Source organism: Dromiciops gliroides, chromosome 1, assembly GCF_019393635.1.
Source record: "Dromiciops gliroides isolate mDroGli1 chromosome 1, mDroGli1.pri, whole genome shotgun sequence".
Lineage (NCBI taxonomy): Eukaryota > Metazoa > Chordata > Mammalia > Microbiotheria > Microbiotheriidae > Dromiciops > Dromiciops gliroides.
Window position 1 is genome coordinate 501,874,540 of NC_057861.1, and position 21,237 is coordinate 501,895,776.

The 21,237-nt window shown below is 41.6% G+C and overlaps 1 protein-coding gene across 5 annotated transcripts in view; it reads right to left on the reverse strand.

Annotated features, from left to right (window-relative positions):
* LOC122736402 (tubulin polyglutamylase complex subunit 2-like) overlaps positions 1 to 20,426 on the reverse strand; it is a 33,087-nt gene extending 12,661 nt beyond the window's left edge. For 2 of the 5 annotated variants that reach the window (XM_043978602.1, XM_043978600.1), the window contains exons 1-3: positions 20,186 to 20,423; positions 8,732 to 8,811; positions 3,971 to 4,058 (exon numbers count right to left, since the gene is read on the reverse strand). In XM_043978602.1, the coding sequence (XP_043834537.1) occupies positions 3,971 to 4,058; positions 8,732 to 8,811; positions 20,186 to 20,267 (250 nt within the window). In that variant the 5' untranslated portion in view covers positions 20,268 to 20,423. Of the gene's footprint in view, positions 1 to 3,970; positions 4,059 to 8,731; positions 8,812 to 20,185 lie in introns of all 5 variants that reach the window. The other 3 variants (XM_043978601.1, XM_043978603.1, XM_043978599.1) reach the window with 3 other exon arrangements.
* Between the last annotated feature and the right edge of the window lie 811 nt (positions 20,427 to 21,237).

A 21,237-nucleotide genomic window follows, 5' to 3' on the forward strand; every position in this document is an offset into this window, starting at 1 on the left:
TCTTGAGTTATTACCCCATGGGTAACTTATTTTTGGTCTAAAACTGTGATTTTGGCAATATAGGAAACTCCAACTGTAAAAACTCTTCCCTTCATTAAAGTAGATCAGCAACTCATCTGCAACTTACAGTTACAGAATGTTGCCTGGGACCACTCAGAAGCGATGCAGCCGTGTATACACAGCACAACAGGATGCTGTCTTCTGTCTATAGCCTGGGGAAAATCTTCCTGTCTGCAGTAAAGTACCTCCTGTTTCACTCAAGCTGATTGGCCTGAGTGTGTGTGTGTGTATATATATATATATATATATATATATATATATATATATATATTTTTTTTTTTGGTGAGGCAATTGGGGTTAAGTGACTTGCCCAGGGTCACACAGCTAGTAAGTGTCAAGTGTCTGAGGCCAAACCTGAACTCAGGTCCTCCTGAATCCAGGGCCAGTGCTCTATCCACTGCGCCACCTAGCTGCCCCGAGTATATTGCTACTGACAATAAATTATGGGGAAGGAAACAGAAGTCAAGAAAGTGTTGGTAGAAAATGGGGAGCCCAGTATGAGATCAATCGCACACCAGTGAAGGCTGGCAACTAGGCTGAAATTCTAAAAATGTGCTGACATCCCTTTAATTGCATTCCCTGGGGATTTTCTTCCAAAAGAAAATCCAGGCAAACAGTATCTGTCAGAGAGGCAAACTTACCTCAAGGATTTAAAACTAACTGTAACATAATTTAGTGTCTGTGCACAGGAAACTGGTGCAGGCAAAATTATGGTCAAAATAATCACACTTGGGGCAGCTAGGCGGCGCAGTGGATAGAGCACCAGCCCTGGAGTCAGGAGGACCTGAGTTCAAATCCAGCCTCAGACACTTAACACTTACAAACTGTGTGACCCTGGGCAAGTCACTTAACTCCAATTGCCTCACTAAAAAACAAAAAAACAAAAACAAAATAATCACACTTGTCGGATTCTGTTTCTGCAAGAGTATCAGGGCTCAGTTTTAGTTCTGCCATCCCTATACCTACAAAGGAAGGAGGGGGAAGGCATTGATCATTTTTGTGAAGCTTAGTCCACTAAAACCCTATTCCAATGTTTCCCTATTATGTAGAGGTGACAATGAGTTCTCCAGGGCCACCATGGCTGTTGCTCTGAAGCTGGAAAGGCTTCTAAGCCAGGCTCAGTGATAGACTTGGTGGTACAAGAACCAGCCTTGCTAAATCTGAAGAGGCCCCTCAATCGAAGTTTGGCCACAGCAATGCATGACACAGTCTACTGTATCATGGAAGGCTCACGGTTGATCTGCAGGAGTGAAGGATATTCATGTGGCTGAAATTTCAGATCCTTTAAAAATTCAAGTTACAGGGGGCAGCTGGGTGGCGCAGTGGATCGTACACCGGCCCTAGATTCAGGAGGACCTGAGTTCAAATCCAGCCTCAGACACTTTACGCTTACTAGCTGTGTGAGTCTGGGCAAGTCACTTAACCCTCATTGCCCCATCCAAAACAAACAAACAAACAAAAAAATAATTCAAGTTATACTTGCTAAAGAAAAAGGAAGTAGGGAAAAACACTGAGGTCTACCCAACTAGAGTTTACAAGGCCCATTAGCTTCCTGAGTCAGGACCCTTTGAAAACAAGATGTTTGGTTTTTTTCCTTATTTGGAGTAATAAACCCCAACCATCTCACGAACATTATTTCTGCCTATAAAGAGACAAGAAAGCAAAGTGATTTAGAAGCCTTAGGAAACCAAGAAGGAATCTGGAGGAAGCAAAGCCCCATTAGAAATGATTGTCACAAAAATGAGTCTTCCCCATCCTGAATAATTGGGTCATCTGATTTTCTGCATGACCACCATAGGGTATTATAATGGTTTGACATGGAGGGTCATCTCATGGTTCCAACTTGGAACCACTCAAATGGATCTGAGATCTCGTGACCAGGGAAGTTTTCCCCAACAATTCTGGTCACAACCCAATCTGTGACTGTTCATCCTGTTCACATCCTCCCAGAAGTTCATCACAGGGGAACTGACTCCACATGCAAGAGATCTTCTTTATTTTACTTTTATCTTGACTTGCTCAAGGTCACACAGCTAGTAAGTTTCAAGTGTCTGAGGCCGGATTTGAACTCAGGTCCTCCTGAATCCAGGGCTGGTGCTTTATCTACTGCGCCACCTAGCTGTCCTATATTTTCTTTCTTTAGATAGCTTGCATATTGATACCTCAAAGACTTCACAACTGTTTTGCCTCCTGCATAGAGGTCTTCTAGATGGACTTGGTATAATCTAGCTGCCTTTTTGGTCATTGTTCTTTTAAGGACCATTTCTTCTGCTCCTATAAGGACAGCTAGGACTGTGACACTGCAGTTTAAGTGTGGTAGTTTGACTGTCCTTGATGGAGCAGTTTGTTTGTTTTTGGTGAGGCAATTGGGATTAAGTGACTTACCAAGGGTCACACAGCTAGTAAGTATCAAGTGTTTGAGGCCGAATTTGAACTCAGATCCTCCTGAATCCAGAGCCGGTGCTCTATCCACTGCACCACCTAGCTGCCTCGATGGAACAGTTTGTAATAATAATTTTTTACAAAGCCTTTTCATTTTTTTCTGTTTCTGTCCTCAAATGTCCTTGGAATGACTTTGTTTAGTGGGACATCGTGCCAAACTTTCTTTAAACTCATCTTGCCCTCCAACTGTTTTTCTCTGCTTTATAAAACAATACTGCTCATGATTGTTCATTGCCTTTTTTTGGTGGGGGAGGGGGGTTAAGATTTTACAAACAAGTTTATATTTTAACTTAATGTTGCCTTTGGCAGTTATCTCTCTGTTTGGCAAGTAAGTCAGATGTTTGTGGATTAAGGTACATTTTTGGCTCTTTTGGTCTTTGATGTGGCAATTAATTAGTTAAATTTAAATGTAAGATTATTATAATTGATGTTGATGTAATTTCTGCTGTCCATTTCCCATTTTCAACTGTCAATTTCTTGTTGGAATCATTCAGGATTGAGCTGTTTGAATTGCCCACCATTTTAATCATTATTATTATTCCTTCTTGCTTTAAAAAAAAACCATTCTGATCTTACTTCTGACAAGAAATCTGTGGTCTGACTTTACAGAGATAGCTGATTTAGAGATAACTGCTAGATTAGTAACAAATTTTTTCCTTTAAAAATATAATCTATTTCATTTTTGCAATGTTTTTGTGTTTGACCATGTCTAGAGCTTACCAGTTTGTTTCTCAAAGAAAATGCTCTTGATATTATGTGAGACCTCTGTGTAATCTACAAGCCTTTTGCCTCTCTCAATCCTTCCTCTTACATCATGCTTCTTCATATGTTTCTTCCTATCCTCGCCTTTTCCTCCTCTTTATTGAAGTCACCGAGTATCAAAGCATCTGTTGATTTAATTTGGAAGTTCTTATCAACTTCTTCAAAGAACTTCTACCTTGGGGCAGCTAGGTGGTACAGTGGATAAAGCACCAGCCCTGGATTCAGGAGGACCTGAGTTCAAATTTGACCTCAGACACTTGACACTAGCTGCGTGACCTTGGGGAAGTCACTTAACCCTCATTGCCCCACCAAAAAACAAAACCAAAAAAACCAACTTCTACCTTTTCATCATAGCAAAAGTTGTCAGTGTAGAAAATGCAATATTTTAATGGCTGGTTTTTTCTGCAAACACTTATCATTAGTACTACAATATGGGATAACCCATTATCCCATTAAATTATCTTTCTTGGGAGAAAATCTATTCCTTCAAATCCTTTCCTTGTTTCTCCAAGAAGTACCTGTGAGCCATCCTTCCATTTGCATACAACTTCCTTCTTTCTTCTGGTTTCATTTACAGTAGGAATGTCAAGATGGCTCATGTTAAACACCGATTAAATGGAGAGGAAGTGCACCTCTGCTCAGAGACATTTCAGAGAGGGGCACAGTGTGGCCAGGGCAAGTGACAATGGGCAAGAGGCCAACTTACCATCTAGCTTCACACTCCACACCATGTGGAATCCATTTGTCATCAGGTAAAAATTCTTCAAATCCTCTGGCATGACACAGTCATTCTTCTACAATCACAAAGCAGGAGAGCGTGAGGATGGGGTAGGTAAGGAAGTCTGAGTCTGTGCCTCAAGCCAGAGGATGAGTGCTGTAACAGGGAATGTTGTTTACTACTTCCTGTCTCCTAAACCCAGGCACCAATTGTTAATTGCTCAAATCATGCCAAAGGGTATCTTTGAAGATAAACTTCTAACTATCATGGACTTGCTACTAGATACAGTCAAATTTATGACTTCATCTGGGCTCAGCTCTGGAAAACTCCTGGGCTGGCCACCCACGGATATTTAGAAAGTATCTTCTTTCCTAAAAAAATTTATTTCTTTCTACTGTGTCCTTTAAATTCCTATTGTAGAGTAACGCAGCCAGAGATCATTTCCAATATGCTTAAGTAAGCAGCACATTAGAAATTGGTATACCTTTGTCAATTTCTTAGGCCTTGTTTTTTAATCCTTCTAATTCCTCTATCTCATCCCAAAGATGCAATTTCTACTCTGTGATCCCCCAACCCCAGTCAGTGGTAGCTTTTCATCATTTGAATTCATAATACTTTATACTTTTCTTAAACAACTTTCGTATTCTAATCTGCATAAGTAGTTTGTGTGTTTTTCTCATCCCCACTATTAGACTGTAAGTTCTTTGAGGAGAGAGACTTTGACTTATTCATCTAAGTATTCTCCATGTCTCCCCCTTCCCCAATTAACCTCAGCACTTAACACAGCACACTTGCACACATAGGAGGCTCTTAATAAACATTTGAGGAATGGATGCATGGATGGATGGATAGATGGATGGATGTGAAATGATCTATAAAGGAGTTGGCAACAATGGCATGGCTGAAAAAATGCTTGATCTTCTCTCTTCTTTCATGGAAAATTCCTTTTTCTTTCTTTCTTTTTTTTTGCAGGGCAATGAGGGTTAAGTGACTTGCCCAGGGTCACACAGCTAGTAAGTGTCAAGTGTCTGAGTCTCAGGTCCTCCTGAATCCAGGGCCAGTGCTCTATCCACTGCACCACGTAGATGCCCCTGGAAAACTCCTTCTGCTAAATAACACCTTAGCACCAGGTGGGGTGAATTAATCATCTCTTCTCATAGTTTCACTCATCTGGGGGGCAGGTGGAAGAGAAACTCAAAGGCAGTTTGATGCAAAGGAGACTAAAGAGAAGATGACAAAGGAGGAATAGTTAACTGATAAGAAGCAGGCCCTAGGTAGGGTCTGAGGGGGATGGTACAAAACAGACAATGCCACGATTTTCTGTTCCATGTCTCTGAGTCATTCCAGAGAACCAAATCACTAGAGATATGATAAGGAGATAAAAAAAAATTCAGAACACTCCATAACCCAAATGCTTGGGGTATTTTAAATATACTGAGTCTGTACTGGTAGTGACCAGAAGAAAGCACAAGGCAGGGAACTGATAAACATTTAACAGATAAAGAATCCATAAAACTGAGGAAAACAGATCAAAAAAATGGGATGCATCTGAAGTTTATTTACGTCTCACCAATTCTCCCAACCCAGCATCAAGGGATCTGAGCTACTGGTATCAACGGAGGAAGGAGTTCTTTATTACCTTCCCTGGGAAAGCTAAAAAGTAAAAAAAAAATTTCGAGAATGTACGTGCTTGGGATCAAACACCTCTTAGCCGACCTTCCAGACGTGAGATGATGGTTGTTCCTTAGGTGTAGTCTGTCTAAGGTCAATCAGCCAACACTGAAGCTGAACATTCCAGTTCTGAAACTGAACTATTTGACTGGCCTGATTCAGTTCTGGCTTATGATAACAGATAACAGTACTGACTGAAGAAAGAGGATGAGTGACATAAGCACAATCAAGATATTTCTCAGGTAGCAGTTATCAAAGATTTTGCCTGCTCTAAAATCGGCCCAGGAGATGCTTAGTGGGAGGAAGCTGCTCCTCTGCTTTGTTCTATTAGTGGCTGCTGTTCACATGGATGGGGATTATTCTATTTGATAAACTGAAATGGGGAATGGTTCATATTCTATAACTCTCTAAAGTTATAAATGAAATGCTTATAGATTGATATTAGCTCACTGATTTACTCTTCACAGTATCCTGCAAAGTTGAGTAGTAAAGGGAGTATTTATAGAACTCTATTTGGTTTAGTTTCTTTTCATTGGAGTTAGGAGGATCTGAGTTCAAATCCAGCCTCAGATACTTATTAGCTATGTGACCCTGGGCAAATCATCTTAACTTCTCTCAGTTTCAGTCTACTCATCTTCAAAATGGGGACAACAATAACTCCTAACTCCCAGGTTTCTTATATAGCACTCTAACACTGAAGGTGCTTTATCAATGTTAGTTACTACTACTACTACTACTATTATCTATTTCTCTAGTCCTATTACTTTACAATAATGTAAGTACCACAAAGGCAGTGATTGCTTCATATTCATGTGACTTGTCTATCCAATAGAATTTCTCCCAGTCACTGAAGATATATTTGACTCCTTTACAATGCTCCCTACACCACCCTCTCTGGGCTATGAAGGATCATGAGTGATCTCCTGAAAAATGTCTTTCATCTCTTCTAAACTCCGGACCCACACTCCAAGTGGATGCTCCCACTGGCACCTCAAACTCCTTACGCTCTTGGCCTTGCTTGTTATCTTTCCCCTTAAACCAGCTCCTTTCTTTTTCGATTTATTTTCTTTTTCTTTTTTTTTCTATTTCTTTCTTTTTTTTTGCAGGGCAATGAGGATTAAGTGACTTGCCCAAGGTCACACAGCTAGTAAGTGTCAACTGCCTGAGGCCAGATTTGAACTCAGATCCTCCTGAATTCAGGGCAGGTGCTTTATCCACTGCACCACCTAGCTGTCCCCCTATTTATTTTCTAATTCTGTCAGAGACACCACTGGGTACCTTGTTTGAAACCTTGGCATGACCTTGGACTCTGGTTTCTGTCCCTTCTATTCAGTCAGTGACCAAGCTATGGTAATTCTATTTGGACCACTTTTTCTGCAGCCTCCCTTCCATTCCTAATGCCCAACACCGGCCCTCACTATCATCCACCTGGACTAGTGCAGTAGCCTCAAATCTGCTGCCAGTGTACTCTTCCAGATTTATTACTTCGCTACACACTCTATACTCTCTGTTCCAGCTAAGTGGCCTTTGAGGCCTCCAACACAACCTGTGCATTCTAGCTTCTATTCCTTTGCTTGCACCGTTCTTTATATCTAAGATGTCTTTCTGTCCCCTTTTGCCTGTTAAATTAATATTTATTCTTTAAAGCCCAACTCTAATTCCACTTCTTCTATGGCCTCCTTTTGCTAAGAATGTTCCCCTTGACCTTTACATAGTACACCTCTCACATACATTTGCTTTGTTTGACTATGCATGTCTATTTATGAGGGTTGCTTTTTCTTTCTTTCCTTCCTTCCTTCTTTCTTTCTTTCCTTCCTTCCTTCCTTTCTTCACTGTCTTTCTTTTTGTTCCACTGTGGGGGAGAAGGAAAAAATAAACACTTATTAGTGGAAAAAATAATAAAAGCAGATCAATACATTTCTAATGCACTAATAATGCATTATAGTTATTTCTGGTTGTGTTTTATCACTTATAATATAAGTACCACAAAGGCAGTGATTGCTTCTTATTTATGTGACTTGTCTATCCAATAGAATATGGACTCTTAGGGGCAAGAACTGTTTTGTCTTTGTAATCCCAGCCACACCCCACCTTCTCCCCCTGCACCATGTCTTGTGAATAGTAGACACTTGATAAATATTTTCTGCCTTAGCCAAACTTTGGGCCTCTGCTACAACATAGTGCAGAAAAGCTGTTTAACAAGTGCTCAGAGCTAAAAATGACAGTTTATTTGGGAAGAGCAGGAAAGTGGTGGGCCTAAGGGTCAGAAACCTGGGTTCTAATCCACCAGCTCTGGGACCAATTAGTTGTGTAACCTTTAGTAAGTCACAAACTACTTAATTGTTCTGAGCTTTACCTTCTTGATCAGTAAAATAAAGGGGCGGCCCAGACAATCTTTCAGGTCTCTATGAGCTCTAACAGTCTATGTTTCTATTGATATTTTATAAGGGTAGTAGGGCAAACAAGCATTCCTGATAGGTGGCTGCTCCCTGGGGTGCTGGAGTCTAATAAGAGGCAGCTGGATGTAGGAATGGAGGGAGGAGGGAAAGGGAAGAAAATGGTAGGATGGTAGTGACCAGACAGCCCAGATAAGGCATTCCTTCCCTCCTTACTCTTCAGCTTTCACGGGCCTGCTTGCATTTCTAGGACAGAGATCCCGTTTCTCCCAGTCACCAAAGATAAGATTCGACCCCTTTACAATGCTGCCTACAACACCCACTCTGGGCCACAAAGGAGCATGAGTGATCTTCTGAAAAATGTCTTTCATCTCTACAATCTTCATCACAAATCCTGGATTGCAACACCAGACCGACATTGCGATTCCCAAACTGGACCTGCATGGATTAGAAGGGAATGCCAAAGATAAGATGCCTCCCTAGAAAACTCTCTGAAGTTTGGAGACTCCTATTACAAGGTGAGAATGAACTGCCCCAAGAGTCAATGGGGAGGGAATTCTAGACCACCGACTGCAGTGCGAAATGGAAGGAAGATGGCCTGCATTATCTCTATCCTTTTCTCTCTGAAGTTATTCTCTCCTTGGGAGGGAGGGGTAGTGATCTTGTAATGGCAGATACCCACCAGTTCCCACGAAGCAATCATGTGTCGCTCAGCAGGCTCCTTCTCCATGATCCTCACCTTTGTCACTCCTGGAGATGCTTCTGGAAAAGAAAGAGGGGATTTGTTTTGGTTTTGGTTTTTTTTTTGGTGAGGCAATTGGGATTAAGTGACTTGCCCAGGGTCACACAGCTAGTAAGTGTTAAGTGTCTGAGGCCGGATTTGAACTCAGGTCCTCCTGAATCCAGGACAGTGCTCTATCCACTGCGCCATCTAGCTGCCCCAGAGGGGATTTGTTACAGTGACAAATAGCCCTCTCTGGGGCTGTGTGGCTATTGCTCAGGTCCAACTTAAGGAAACTGAATCTAATAACTCATTGGTCCTTCCAAAAGAAGGGTGATGCAGGGGAAAGTGCCCAGATTTGGAGTCAAGGATTCAAAGGTTTTTTTTTTTTTTCCTTATCTATAAAATGAGAGGGTTAGGCTTGTCAGTTTCCTATATATCTTGGATATTGAATTTTATCAGATATAAGTGATCAAAACTTCCTCCCCAGTTGATAGCTTCATTTATTCTCACTGCATGGATTTTGTTTCTACAAAGCTTTTACATTTTCTTTTGTAATCAAAACTATTTTATTTTATTTTTTAAAATCTTTTAAATTTTATGTAATAAAAATTATCCATTTTATATCCCATGAACCTCTCTATCTCTTATTTGTGTGTGTGTGTGTGTGTGTGTGTGTGTGTGTTTTGCAGGGCAATGAGGGTTAAGTGACTTGCCCAGGGTCACACAGCTAGTAAGTGTCAAGTGTCTGAAGTTGGATTTGAACTCAGGTCCTCCTGAATCCAGGGCTGGTGATTTATCCACTGAGCCACCTAGCTGCCCCCAATCAAAACTATTTTAAAAAATATTTTACAACTTCCTCTATTCCCTGCTTGGTAAAGAAGGTCCCTCATCCACTGTCTTCTAGTGACCTTTTATATTTAAGTTGCTATGTACCTAGAACATAGTTGTTTTTGTTCAGTTGTGTCCAACTTGTGGTGATCCCATTAGGGGGTTTTCTAGGCAAAGATACTGGAGTGATTTGTCATTCTTTCTCCAGTTTATTTTACCCACAAGGAAACTGAGGCAAACAGGGTTTAAGTGACTTGCCCAGGGTCACAGTAAGTATCTGAGGTTGTGTTTGGACTCAGGAAGATAAGTCTTCCTGACTCCAGGCCCAGCACCCTATTTACTGTGCCACTTAGCTGCTCCTGGAGTATAGTAGTATGGTATAATAGAGGCTAAACCTAACCTCTGCCAAACTACCCTCCAATTTTTCTAGTAGTCTTTATTGGAAAAAATCCAGTAGTCTTTCTCTCAATTGTTTATGTTCTCAGTTGAGTCTCAACACAACTTCTGTATTCAATTGCTTCTGAACCTTGCTTATCTGGTATGTTCCAGTGATTTATTTTTCTACCAGAGTTTTGAGAATTAGGGCTTTATAATGTAGCCTGAGATGTGGTTATGCCTCCTTCATTTCTGCTCTCCCCCTTCTCATTATTTTCCTTGAGATTCTAAACTTTTTGGTTTCTCCAAATGAATTTTGTTAGTTGGTCCAGTTCTATCAAGTTACCTGTTAATTTAGGTAACAGATTCATATAGATCTGTAATTTCATCAATGTGGGTATTCTCTCCAATATGGCAGATGACACCCCATCTATGTGTATTTATTTTGTCTAATGCTTGTCAATGTATTTTCATTAGGATAACACAGGGGTCCACCCACTGAGCTGGGAGGTAAGGGCTCATTTTTACATTTGTAAAGCCAAACCATGAATAATGAATCTCTATCATGTTATTTATTTATTTATTTATTTTTGGCGGGGCAATGGGGGTTAAGTGACTTGCCCAGGGTCACATAGCTAGTAAGTGTCAAGTGTCTGAGGCCGGATTTGAACTCAGGTACGCCTGAATCCAGGGCCAGTGTTTTATCCACTGCGCCACCTAGCCGCCCCTATCATGTTATTTAAATATTTTCTATATTTTATAGTTGAATTTTATATCTTGAACATTGGTAAGCTAATTTATTCCTAGATATTTCAACCATTTCATAGTTATTTTGAGTGGAATTTCTCTTTCTAGTATCTCCTTCTGCTAACATAGAAATTTTCCCAGATTACTTTATAGAAGTCATAGTTTTCTGTAAATTTCTGTCCTTGCAATTAGAATATCAGGATGAGGGGCAGCTAGGTGGCACAGTGGATAGAGCAGCGGCCCTGGATTCAGGAGGACCTGAGTTCAAATCCGACCTCAGACACTTAACACTTACTAGCTGTGTGACCCTGGGCAAGTCACTTAACCCCAATTGCCTCACCAAAAAAAAAAAAAAAGAATATCAGGATGAAAGATTTAGGGAGATGTTAAAGGTCATCTAGTCATATAACCAGAGATCTAGCACTGGAAGGTACTTCTGAGACCATCTAGTACAATTGACTGCATTTTACAAATGAGAAATTGAGGCACAGTGAGATTGAGTGACTGGCCCAAAGTTACAGGTAGTAAGTTGAAGACCTGGGACTCAAACCCAGTCTTCTGATTCTAAGTCCAGCTATATTTCCCCTGCCTCCATTAGTGTGGCAAAGGTTGTTGGTCACGCACCATCTTACACTGCTGGGCTCAGTACACAGTGATGTAACATGTCAGATGTACCACATTCTCTATAAAGAGAAGGGAGCTATGTAGCTACTTAGTGACTGGGACTATCCCCCAGTTTGCTATTGACCGCCATTTTGTTACTTTTTTTTTTTTAAATACCACACTGCCTCCCAAGACTTCAGGAAAGAAAATAACTTGCTTGACTAATACCTTTCCTTTTCCTTTTCTTCCTAAAATGTATTTATATATTTTGTTTTGTGGCAACAGGCACATCCCAACAATGTCTTTGCTTCATAGGTTGCCAGAGACAAATCATCGTCAAGTGTTCAGCCTATTTTTGATGAGCATCTCTATATTTAACTCAGAAAGCCAACATGATGTGTTGTCAGGACCATATCTGAGGTCTTGCCAGCAGGATATAACTTGCCAGAGTTTTTTCTCTGATGCCACAGCATTTGAGAACCCAGGGTCAACTCCAAGACACTATGAGGCATAAGGGTTGGACTTGGAGGAGTTTCTTCATGCCACCAGAGCCTACAAACAACCCTTATAAGGCCTCTCATCACTTTGGGTGAGGCAGCTGGGTGGTGCAGTGGATTGTGCACTGGGCCTGGAGTCAGAAGACAACTTTGTGAGTTCAAATCTGGCCTCAGGCATTTACTAGCTGTGTGACCCTGGGTAAAGTCATTTAATCTGTTTGCCTTGTTGTTTGTCCTTCATTCTGACAGCACAGGTGATGTCTTGACTTGCAAGTGAATTGGATTTAAGTGGAGCAGAGTTGCACAAAGTCGTCAGCCTCACTCTGTCTCTTCCAGAGTCATTGAAGTCCAGTGGTAAGACAAAAGTCTTACCTGGGATGAAACAGATTACCTTGGCAACTTCAATGTCTGCCCAAGCTCTAAGTGCTCCACAGTGTCTGCTTCCACTGCCTCCACAGCACATATTGCTCCACTGGGGGAAGTCTTCCCATGCTTGGGGTAGACATCGCCCTAACTCAACAACAGGTTTGAACTCTGGTGGTTACCCTCAACCTGGTTTAGTCCTTCTCCCCAGATAGTTTTACCAGGATGTTGTTGCTGCACATGCTACAGCTTTTTTTTGGTTTGTTTTTGCAGGGCAATGAGGGTTAAGTGACTTGCCCAGGGTCACACAGTTAGTAAGTGTCAAGTGTCTGAGGTCACATTTGAACTCAGGTCCTCCTGAATCCAGGGCCGGTGCCACCTAGCTGCCCCCATGCTATAGCTTTTTTTTTTTTTGGTGAGGCAATTGGGGTTAAGTGATTTGCCCAGGGTCACACAGCTAGTGTTAAATGTCTGAGGCCGGATTCGAACTCAGGTATTCCTGAATCCAGGGCCGGTGCTCTATCCACTGCGCCATCTAGCTGCCCCCATGCTATAGCTTTATTTTTTTTTGGCGGGGCAATGGGGGTTAAGTGACTTGCCCAGGGTCACACAGCTAGTAAGTGTCAAGTGTCTGAGGCCGGATTTGAACTCAGGTACTCCTGAATCCAGGGCTGGTGCTTTATCCACTGCGCCACCTAGCCGCCCCCATGCTATAGCTTTTTGAAGCCACAGATGACAGATGGGCGAAAAGTGAACAGATGGATCTGTACACAAAGAGCTGGTATCTTACATAGACATGTATATAGACATATATGTACAAACATACACATGTTTTCTCCCTATTCAAATGTAAGCTCCTTGAGGGAAGGAACTTTTTTCCTTCACTTTTTCTTTGTATCTCTAGTACTCAGTACAGTGGCTGGAATATAGTAAGGCCTTAATAAATATAATTTGCCTGTTGATTGATTCCCTGAAGTGTTAAAACACTTGTCCATACTATACCCAAAGGGCTATCAAAGTGCACATACCCTTTGATCTAGCAATACCATTACTAGGTCTATATCCCAAAGAGATACCCACCCCCCCACACCACCAAAAAAAAAAAAAGGAAATGACCTATATGCAAAAAAAGATACCAGCTCTTTGTGTACACAGATGACAGATGGGCGAAAAGTGAACAAGTGGATCAGTAGCCCTGAGAAGGCCTCGGCAAGCCCTCATACCAGAGATGCTAGTCCTTCCTGAATACTCCATATACCAATTGTTATCATCAGTGTCAGTATTTGCCTTAATCCACTGGAGAAGGAAATGGTGAACCACTCCAGTATCTTTGCCAAGAAAATCCCTTAATGGGATCACCAAGAGTTGGACAGAACTGAACAACATGCTCCTGTTTGCATCATCATAGTTATTGCGTCTGATATATTTTCCTGGTTCTGCTCGCTTCAGTTCTTACGTTTCCCACACTTGTCTGCATTTTTCATGTTCTTACAAAGCAATAATATTCCTCTACATTCTTTTTTTTCTCCTCTACATTTTTTGTGTGTGTGTGAGGCAATTGGGGTTAAGTGACTTGCCCAAGGTCACACAGCTAGTAAGTGTTAAGTGTCTGAGGTCAGATTTGAACCCAGGTACTCCTGACTCCAGGGCTGGTGCTCTATCCACTGCGCCACCTAGCTGCCCCCGCCTCTACATTCTTATGCTACAATTTGTTTAGCTACTCCCCAGTCAAAGAGTATCTACTTTTCCCCACAAAAAGTGCTACTATTACTAAACTGGAGTATATAGAACCCTTCTGTCTTTGATCTCCTTGGGGTATATGCCTAAGCATTGAGATCTTTGAGTCAAAGTTACTTTCTCAGCAATAATGCCAAGCTGCCTTCCAGAGTTGACTAATTCACAGCTGCAACAACAGTGCATTAGTGCACTCATTTGTCCACAGCCCCTCCAACAGTGACTAGTCCATTCTATCATCTTTGCTAATTTTCTGGGTGTGAGGTGAAGCCCCAGATTTTTTAAAACTTATATATTTCTCTTAATAATGTTTTGGTTTAATCTTTCATCTAGTTGTTAATAATTCATAATTCTTTTGAAAATTATTTGTTCATATCCTCTGACTACATAGCCTTTTTGTTGGAAAGCAAACGTTTTCCAATTTCATGTAATCAAAATTATCTTTTATCTTTTCTTATCTGCTCCATCCCAAGTTTGGTTAAGAAATCTTTTCCTAGTCATAGTTATAAAAGAGACCTGAACTTGTTCTCTTCTAAGTTTTTATGGTGGGACCTTTTATATTTAGGTTGCATATCCATTTTGAGTTTATTGAGGAGCAAAGTCTCTACTTATATCTTTCTTTGTATCTTTTATGTACATATGTATATGTGTGTATATACATAGACATATATGTACAAACATACACACATGTTTTCTCCCTATTCAAATGTAAGCTCCTTGAGGGAAGGGACTTTTTTTCCTTCACTTTTTCTTTGTATCTCTAGTACTTAGTACAGTGGCTGGAATATAGTAAGGCCTTAATAAATATTATTTGCCTGTTGATTGATTCCCTGAAGTGTAAAAACACTTGTCTATACTATACCCAAAGGGCTATCAAAGTGTACATACCCTTTGATCTAGCAATACCACTACTAGGTCTATATCCCAAAGAGATACCCACCCCCCACCACCACCACAAAAAAAAAAAAAAAGGAAATGACCTATATGCAAAAAAAGATACCAGCTCTTTTTGTGGTGGCAAAGAATTGGAAACTGGGGGGGGGGTGTCCATCAAACGGGGAATGGCAGAACAAGTTGTGGTATATAATTGTGATGGAATACTATAATGCTATAAGAAATGACAAACAGAATGATTTTTAAAAAACTGGAAAGACTTACATGAGCTAATGCAAAGTGAAGTGAGCAGAAGCAGAAGAACATGGTACACAGTAACAGCAATATTGTATGATGATCAACTGTGAGTGACTTAGCCATTCTCAACAATACAATGATCCAAGGCAATTACAAAGGACTTATGATGGAAAAATGCTATTCACCTTCAGAAAAAGAACTAATAGAGTCTGAATGTAGATTAAAGTATACTTTTTTTTTTTGGTATGGCAGTTGGGGTTAAGTAATTTGCCTGAGGTCACACAGCTAGTAAGTGTTAAGTGTCTGAGGCCAGATTTGAACTCAGGTCCTCCTGAATCCAGGGCCAGTGCTCTATCCACTGCGCCACCTAGCTGCCCCTGAAGTATACTTTTTTTTTTTTTTTTTTTTTTTTTTAGTGAGGCAATTGGGGTTAAGTGACTTGCCCAGGGTCACACAGCTAGTGAGTGTTAAGTGTCTGAGGCCGGATTTGAACTTTTTAAAAACCTTATTTTTCTCGTTTTTTTTTTAATGGTCTGTGTTTTCTTTCACAACATGGCTAATATGGAAGGAAATGTTTTGCATGACTGTACATGTATAATCTACATACAATTGTTTGCCTTCACAAGGAGTGAGGAGAAGAAAGAGGGAGGTAAAGAATTTGGAACTCAGAATCTTCAAAAAATTAATGTTAAAAATTTTTTTGCATGTAATTGGGAAAAATGAAAATATAAAATTTCTTTAAAAGATCAGCCCAAGGGCAGCTAGGTGGCACAGTGGATAAAGCACCAGCCCTGAGTTCAGGAGGACCTAAGTTCAAATCCAGCCTCAGACACATGACACTAACTAGCTGTGTGACCCTGGGCAAGTCACTTAACCCTTATTGCCCTGCAAACAAAAAAACAAACAAACAAAAAGATCAGCCCAAACCCCCCCAAACCAAAACCAAACACTGTCCATTATATTTGCCCCCTGTTTCTGCTGTCTCATAGCACTGACCACCACTGTGGTCATTGTGCCTGTTCTTCTGTTGGCTCCTCTTTTCACTGCATCACTCTACACAAATCTTTCTTTTTTCTCTGAATCCTTCATATGTCATTCCTTACTGCAAAGTAATATTCCATTACACTCATAGTTTGTTCAGCCATTTCCCAGCTAGTTTCTTTGATTTATCATCCTCATTAAAAAAGCGAATGTTAAAAAAACAAACAAACAAACAAAAGAAAAGAAAAGTGAATGTTAGAGTCTTGCTAAAAGTGTCCCAAGCAGGGTTTGAACCTACATCTCTGCTGACACTGCAAACCCAGGCCTCTTTCTACTGCACTGTGTTTCCTCATTTCAGCCATGATTTTTCTTTTCTTTTCTTTTCTTTTCTTTTCTTTTCTTTTCTTTTCTTTTCTTTCTTTTCTTTTCTTTTCTTTTCTTTTCTTTTCTTTTCTTTTCTTTTCTTTTCTTTTCTTTTCTTTTCTTTTCTTTTCTTTTCTTTTCTTTTCTTTTCTTTTCTTTTCTTTTCTTTTCTTTTCTTTTTTGAAACCAGGTCTTTCTCCCTTTCTTGCCCAGATGAGAAGTGCAGTGGCCATTCACGGGCCCTATCCTATTACTCATTAGCAAGGAAGCTTTAACCTGCTCCTTTTCCAGCTGGGGTTGATCGGACCCTTTTAGGGTGGTCTTGTGGTACTCTCAGTATAGATACTCAATTAGCTCTGGCCTTACAGCAGCTCAAAACACCCTGAGCCCAGGCCTTCCACCATCCTCAGCCTACTTAGTGGCAAGGAGTACAGGCATCTGTCACCACCACTCCTAGAACCACAAATTTTCCTGTATATGAGCTGCTACTTTCTAAGAATAGGAATTTAGAAACAACATTGTTCCAAAAGTTTGTCTCTGTCTTACAGATGAATATTCTTTTTTAAAAAAATTATTATTATTATTATTTCTTGTGGGCCAATGAGGATTAAGTGACTTGCCCAGGGTCACACAGTAAGTGTTGAGTGTCTGAGGCAGGATTTGAATGCGGGCCCTCCTGAATCCAGAGTCAGTGCTTTATCCACTACACCACCTAGCTGCCCCCCAAATGAATATTCTTGAGAGCAAAATAAAGAATCTCCATATATCCTAGAAGGTAGGGAAGAATTCAGGAAAATCATCCCTTCCCACCCTTGCCTTCACTACCCTCAAAGAAGGAGTCATGATCTTTAATTTTTTTTAATTTAATTTTTTTTAAAGTGAGGAAATTAGGGTTAAATGACTTGCCCAGGGTCATACAGCTAGTAAGTGTTAAGTGTCTGAGGCCAGATTTGAACACAGGTCTTCCTGAATCCAGGGCCAGTTCTTTATCCACTGCACCGCCTAGCTGCCCCAATGGTCTCTTATCTTATGGGTTGCTATGAGCTTAAAGCCATTCAGACCATAGTGTGTAGTTGGGAGTTACTGCTGTGAGTTTATAGCAGTTGGAACTGTACGTGAACCTCACATTGGGCTGCCTGATTTAGATATTGATCAACAACACACTGGCCAGGTATCAGGGGCAATTTGAAATAGTCAGATGCTTAACAACTAACAGTACACTGATCATTCATATGCTTTGTTGTTACTGTTGTTGTTTGTCCTTCATTCTTGAAGAGGTCCATGACATATGGAGGTGATATCATGACTTGCACTGAATTGGATTTAAGTGAGAGAGAACTGTGAAAAGTCACCAGGTTTACTCTCTCCTCCAGAGCCATCTGGGTCCAGTGGCAGGATATACATCAGGAAGATTGGAGATGGCCTCGGATATTTAAGGTAATTGGGATTAAGTGACTTGCCCAGGGTCACACAGCTAGTGTCTGAGGTCACATTTTAACTCAGGTCCTCTCAACTTCAGGGCCCATGTTCGATCTACCGAACCACTTAGCTCCCCTATATGCTTTGTAAGGCAATGAACAACGTCAAGCTCTGTTTGCAGAGGCTTGAACTAAATATTATGAGAAGGGGAATGGGAGGGAAAGAAACAGAAAACAGAAGATAATGGCAGCTCTGAGGCTCTTCTAGTCTAGATGAGTAGTTCCTAACCTGTGGCCTGAGGACCCTGGATAAGTCACTTAACAGCCTCTAGGACTGTTTCTTTATCTGTAAAAAAAAAAAAACAAACCAAGATGATAATATCTGTAGCACTATCTCACTGGATTACTAAAAGGTTTAAATGGGATAATTTATGTAAGGCTTTTTGCAAACATTACAATGGGCCACAAAAACAATAGTTATTTAAAAAATCAGAAACCTCATAATCTACAGGGTGAGGAATTAAAAAAAAATTCTTAGAGCATTTGGAGTGTAACAATAATTAAGTTCTATATGACAAATAACATAGTAGAGGCAGTGGATAGGGAGCCAGTCTCCCAGTCCAGAAGACCTGGGTTCAAGTCCAGCTTCCCACCTCTGACATGTACTGGCTATGTACCCCATGGTTAATTAAATACCTCTCAGTGCCTCAGGCAACTATCTCAACAAGACTATAAGACTATAAGTGGCAGAGAAGTTGTAGGTAATATTGATAAGATGAGGTTCCAGGGAGCTCCCTACAACCTATAAAATTACAGGTCTGGTCCAAAAATATATGGTCTGCATGTGTGTATATGTGCATGTATGTATGTATGCATGTATTTGTACAGCACACAATATATGTATATGTATATACACAGTTATATAGACATGCATGTATAACCATAGGTATACACACACATAAATATATATAGGGTGTCCCAAAAGTCTTAGTGCAGTTTAAAGTTTTAATTACTTAATCTGCACTAAGACTTTTGAGATATTGTAGATGCATGTATGTAATAAGGATATATTATCTGTATCTATTTGTTCCATGCCTATGATTCCACAGATTATAGGAACCTCCCTGGGAAGAGTTCCCTCAGCTTAAAAGGGCACTAGGACTTTGGGGACACTGGGAATAAATATATCTGTATATATGTGAATGCGTATATTATTTGTATTTATTGTGCACACATTCAGATACATGCAGTATATTAATTGACACCTATCCACACAAATGTGCAGCTAGGTGTCAAAGTTGATAGAACACTGGGCCTAAATTCAGGAAGAACTGAGTTTAAACCTGGCCTCAGACACATACTGGCTGTGTGATTCTGGGCAAGTCACTTAAAACAACACCACTGCTTACCTCAGTATCCTCATCTGTAAAAGGGGGATAAGAATAGGACTTAAATGAGATAATAATTGTGAGGTTCTTAGCATAGTACCTGGTACATAGTAAGCTCTAAAAATTATTATTATTATTATTATCTGTAAAGCACATTGATCAGTACCTGGCACATAGTAAGTGCTATATAAATGTCAGCTATTATTAATAATAATAATAACAGTTGTAAGTGCTAAGGCACAGTGCCTGCCACATAGCAAGCTCTATATTTATTATTGTTATTATTATTATTAATTGTAAACAGGTTAGCACAGTACTCAGCACATAGTAAGCGCTACATAAATTCTATCATTAATCATTGTAAAGCGCTCAGCACAATGCCTGGCACGAGGTAAGCACCATATAAATGTTAGCTATTATTATTAGCAATATTAACAGGCGTTATCCTGTGGGTTTTGTACCCCCTTCCCCCCGCAGTGGTCAGCCTGGCAATGACCCTGACACAGAGAGCGCAGAGAGCAAGGACTTGGGGGTTCGTGATTTTCGGGTTCCATTTCTCACAGCTCTTGGCACAGGACTCACGGGGTTCTCTCTGTGTGTCCCGGGACAAAGCCCCGGCTGGCTGTTCCCATCACTTCCCATCACCGCCTTGGTCGCTAAGGCAAAGCTGGGTTTTCCGGGCAGGGAGCTATGTTCTGGCCTTGGCTCCCAATCCCTGTGCCCCGGCGGGTCCCCCTTGGGTTAAGTGCCTGGATGCCCCCCTGGGGTCCCGCTGTTGCTGCAGCGGAAGCTGGGAACCCCATGTGGTCTCTAAGCAGGCACAGGGACGACCCTGGGCTTCTCCTCCTCCTCCTGTCACCTGCAGCACAGACACTACCACAAGACCCCAGCCAGGTGCATCTTCCCGAGCTTTGTACTCTTTCCCCCATCAATCCCGGCTCCCCCCGCCCTGCCCCGCCCGGCCCTCCCCCTTCCCCTCCATACCCAAGATGCGGGTGATCCCGAGAGTCAGTTTCTCTAGGTGCGGTTTGGTGTTGCCCAAAGAGGGCAGCACCTTCTCCTCCATGGTTCGTGCCCCCCTACTCCACTTCCCCCCCGGAGAATCGTGGAGCGAAGGTGCAGAAGGAACCTCCCCAAAAGCCCAGAGTCAAGACTTCAAAATGCGGTGTTGGGTGGTCTGCCGGGAGTTGTAGTTCTTCCAGACTCTCTGACCGCTGATTGGAAGGGCGAGGGCTGGAAGGGAGGAGTCCTGGGCCGGTTGCCCTCGGTGGCGCATGGGAGTGAGAGTTTTCACCACCTCCGGAGTCCCCGAGAGTGACAACAATTCCCAGAAGCCCCCTCTCCCCGGCTCTGCGACCAGCTGACTGGGGTGGTGTTGGGGAGCTGGCGAAGGAGACTTGTGGCCGAGGAGCCAATGAGAGGCGAAATTGGCTGTGGGCGCGTCCTGAGGCTCCAGTGGCGGGGCCCTGGCGGCCAGGTGGACGGACCTGTGCCCTAGGAGCCGGGGCGGGGGGGGCGCCGGGAAGATGCGGAGGGAGGAGTGCGGGTTCGCCAGCCGCAGCTCTGCCTACAGCCTCCCCAGGAAGGGGGGATCCCTCCCATCGTCCTCCACACTGACTTTTTCCGAACAAAAGTTCCCCAAGACGCTGCTCCTTAGCCTGTGGTCCTTTAACTGAAAATATATATTTCAATAGTTTCAACAATGTATTTCAATACAATTAGTTTCCTTTTTGATATTTTAATTTCTTGTTTTTAAAAACATCGAGAGTCCTCGAATTTGTTTTTTTCAAGTATTTTTTTAAACCGTTGTTCATTCGTTTCATTCGCGTCCTACACTTTGTGACCCCCTCAGCGAGGTAAAAAGGGTTAAAAGTGACTTGTCCAGGGGGCAGCTAGGTGGCGCAGTGGATAAAGCACCTGCCCTGGATTCAGAAGGACCTGAGTTCACTTAACCTTCCTTGCCCCGCAAAAAAAGGAAAAAAAAGTGACTTGCCCAGGGTCACACAGTTACTAAGTGTCTGAGGTCTCTGTGACTT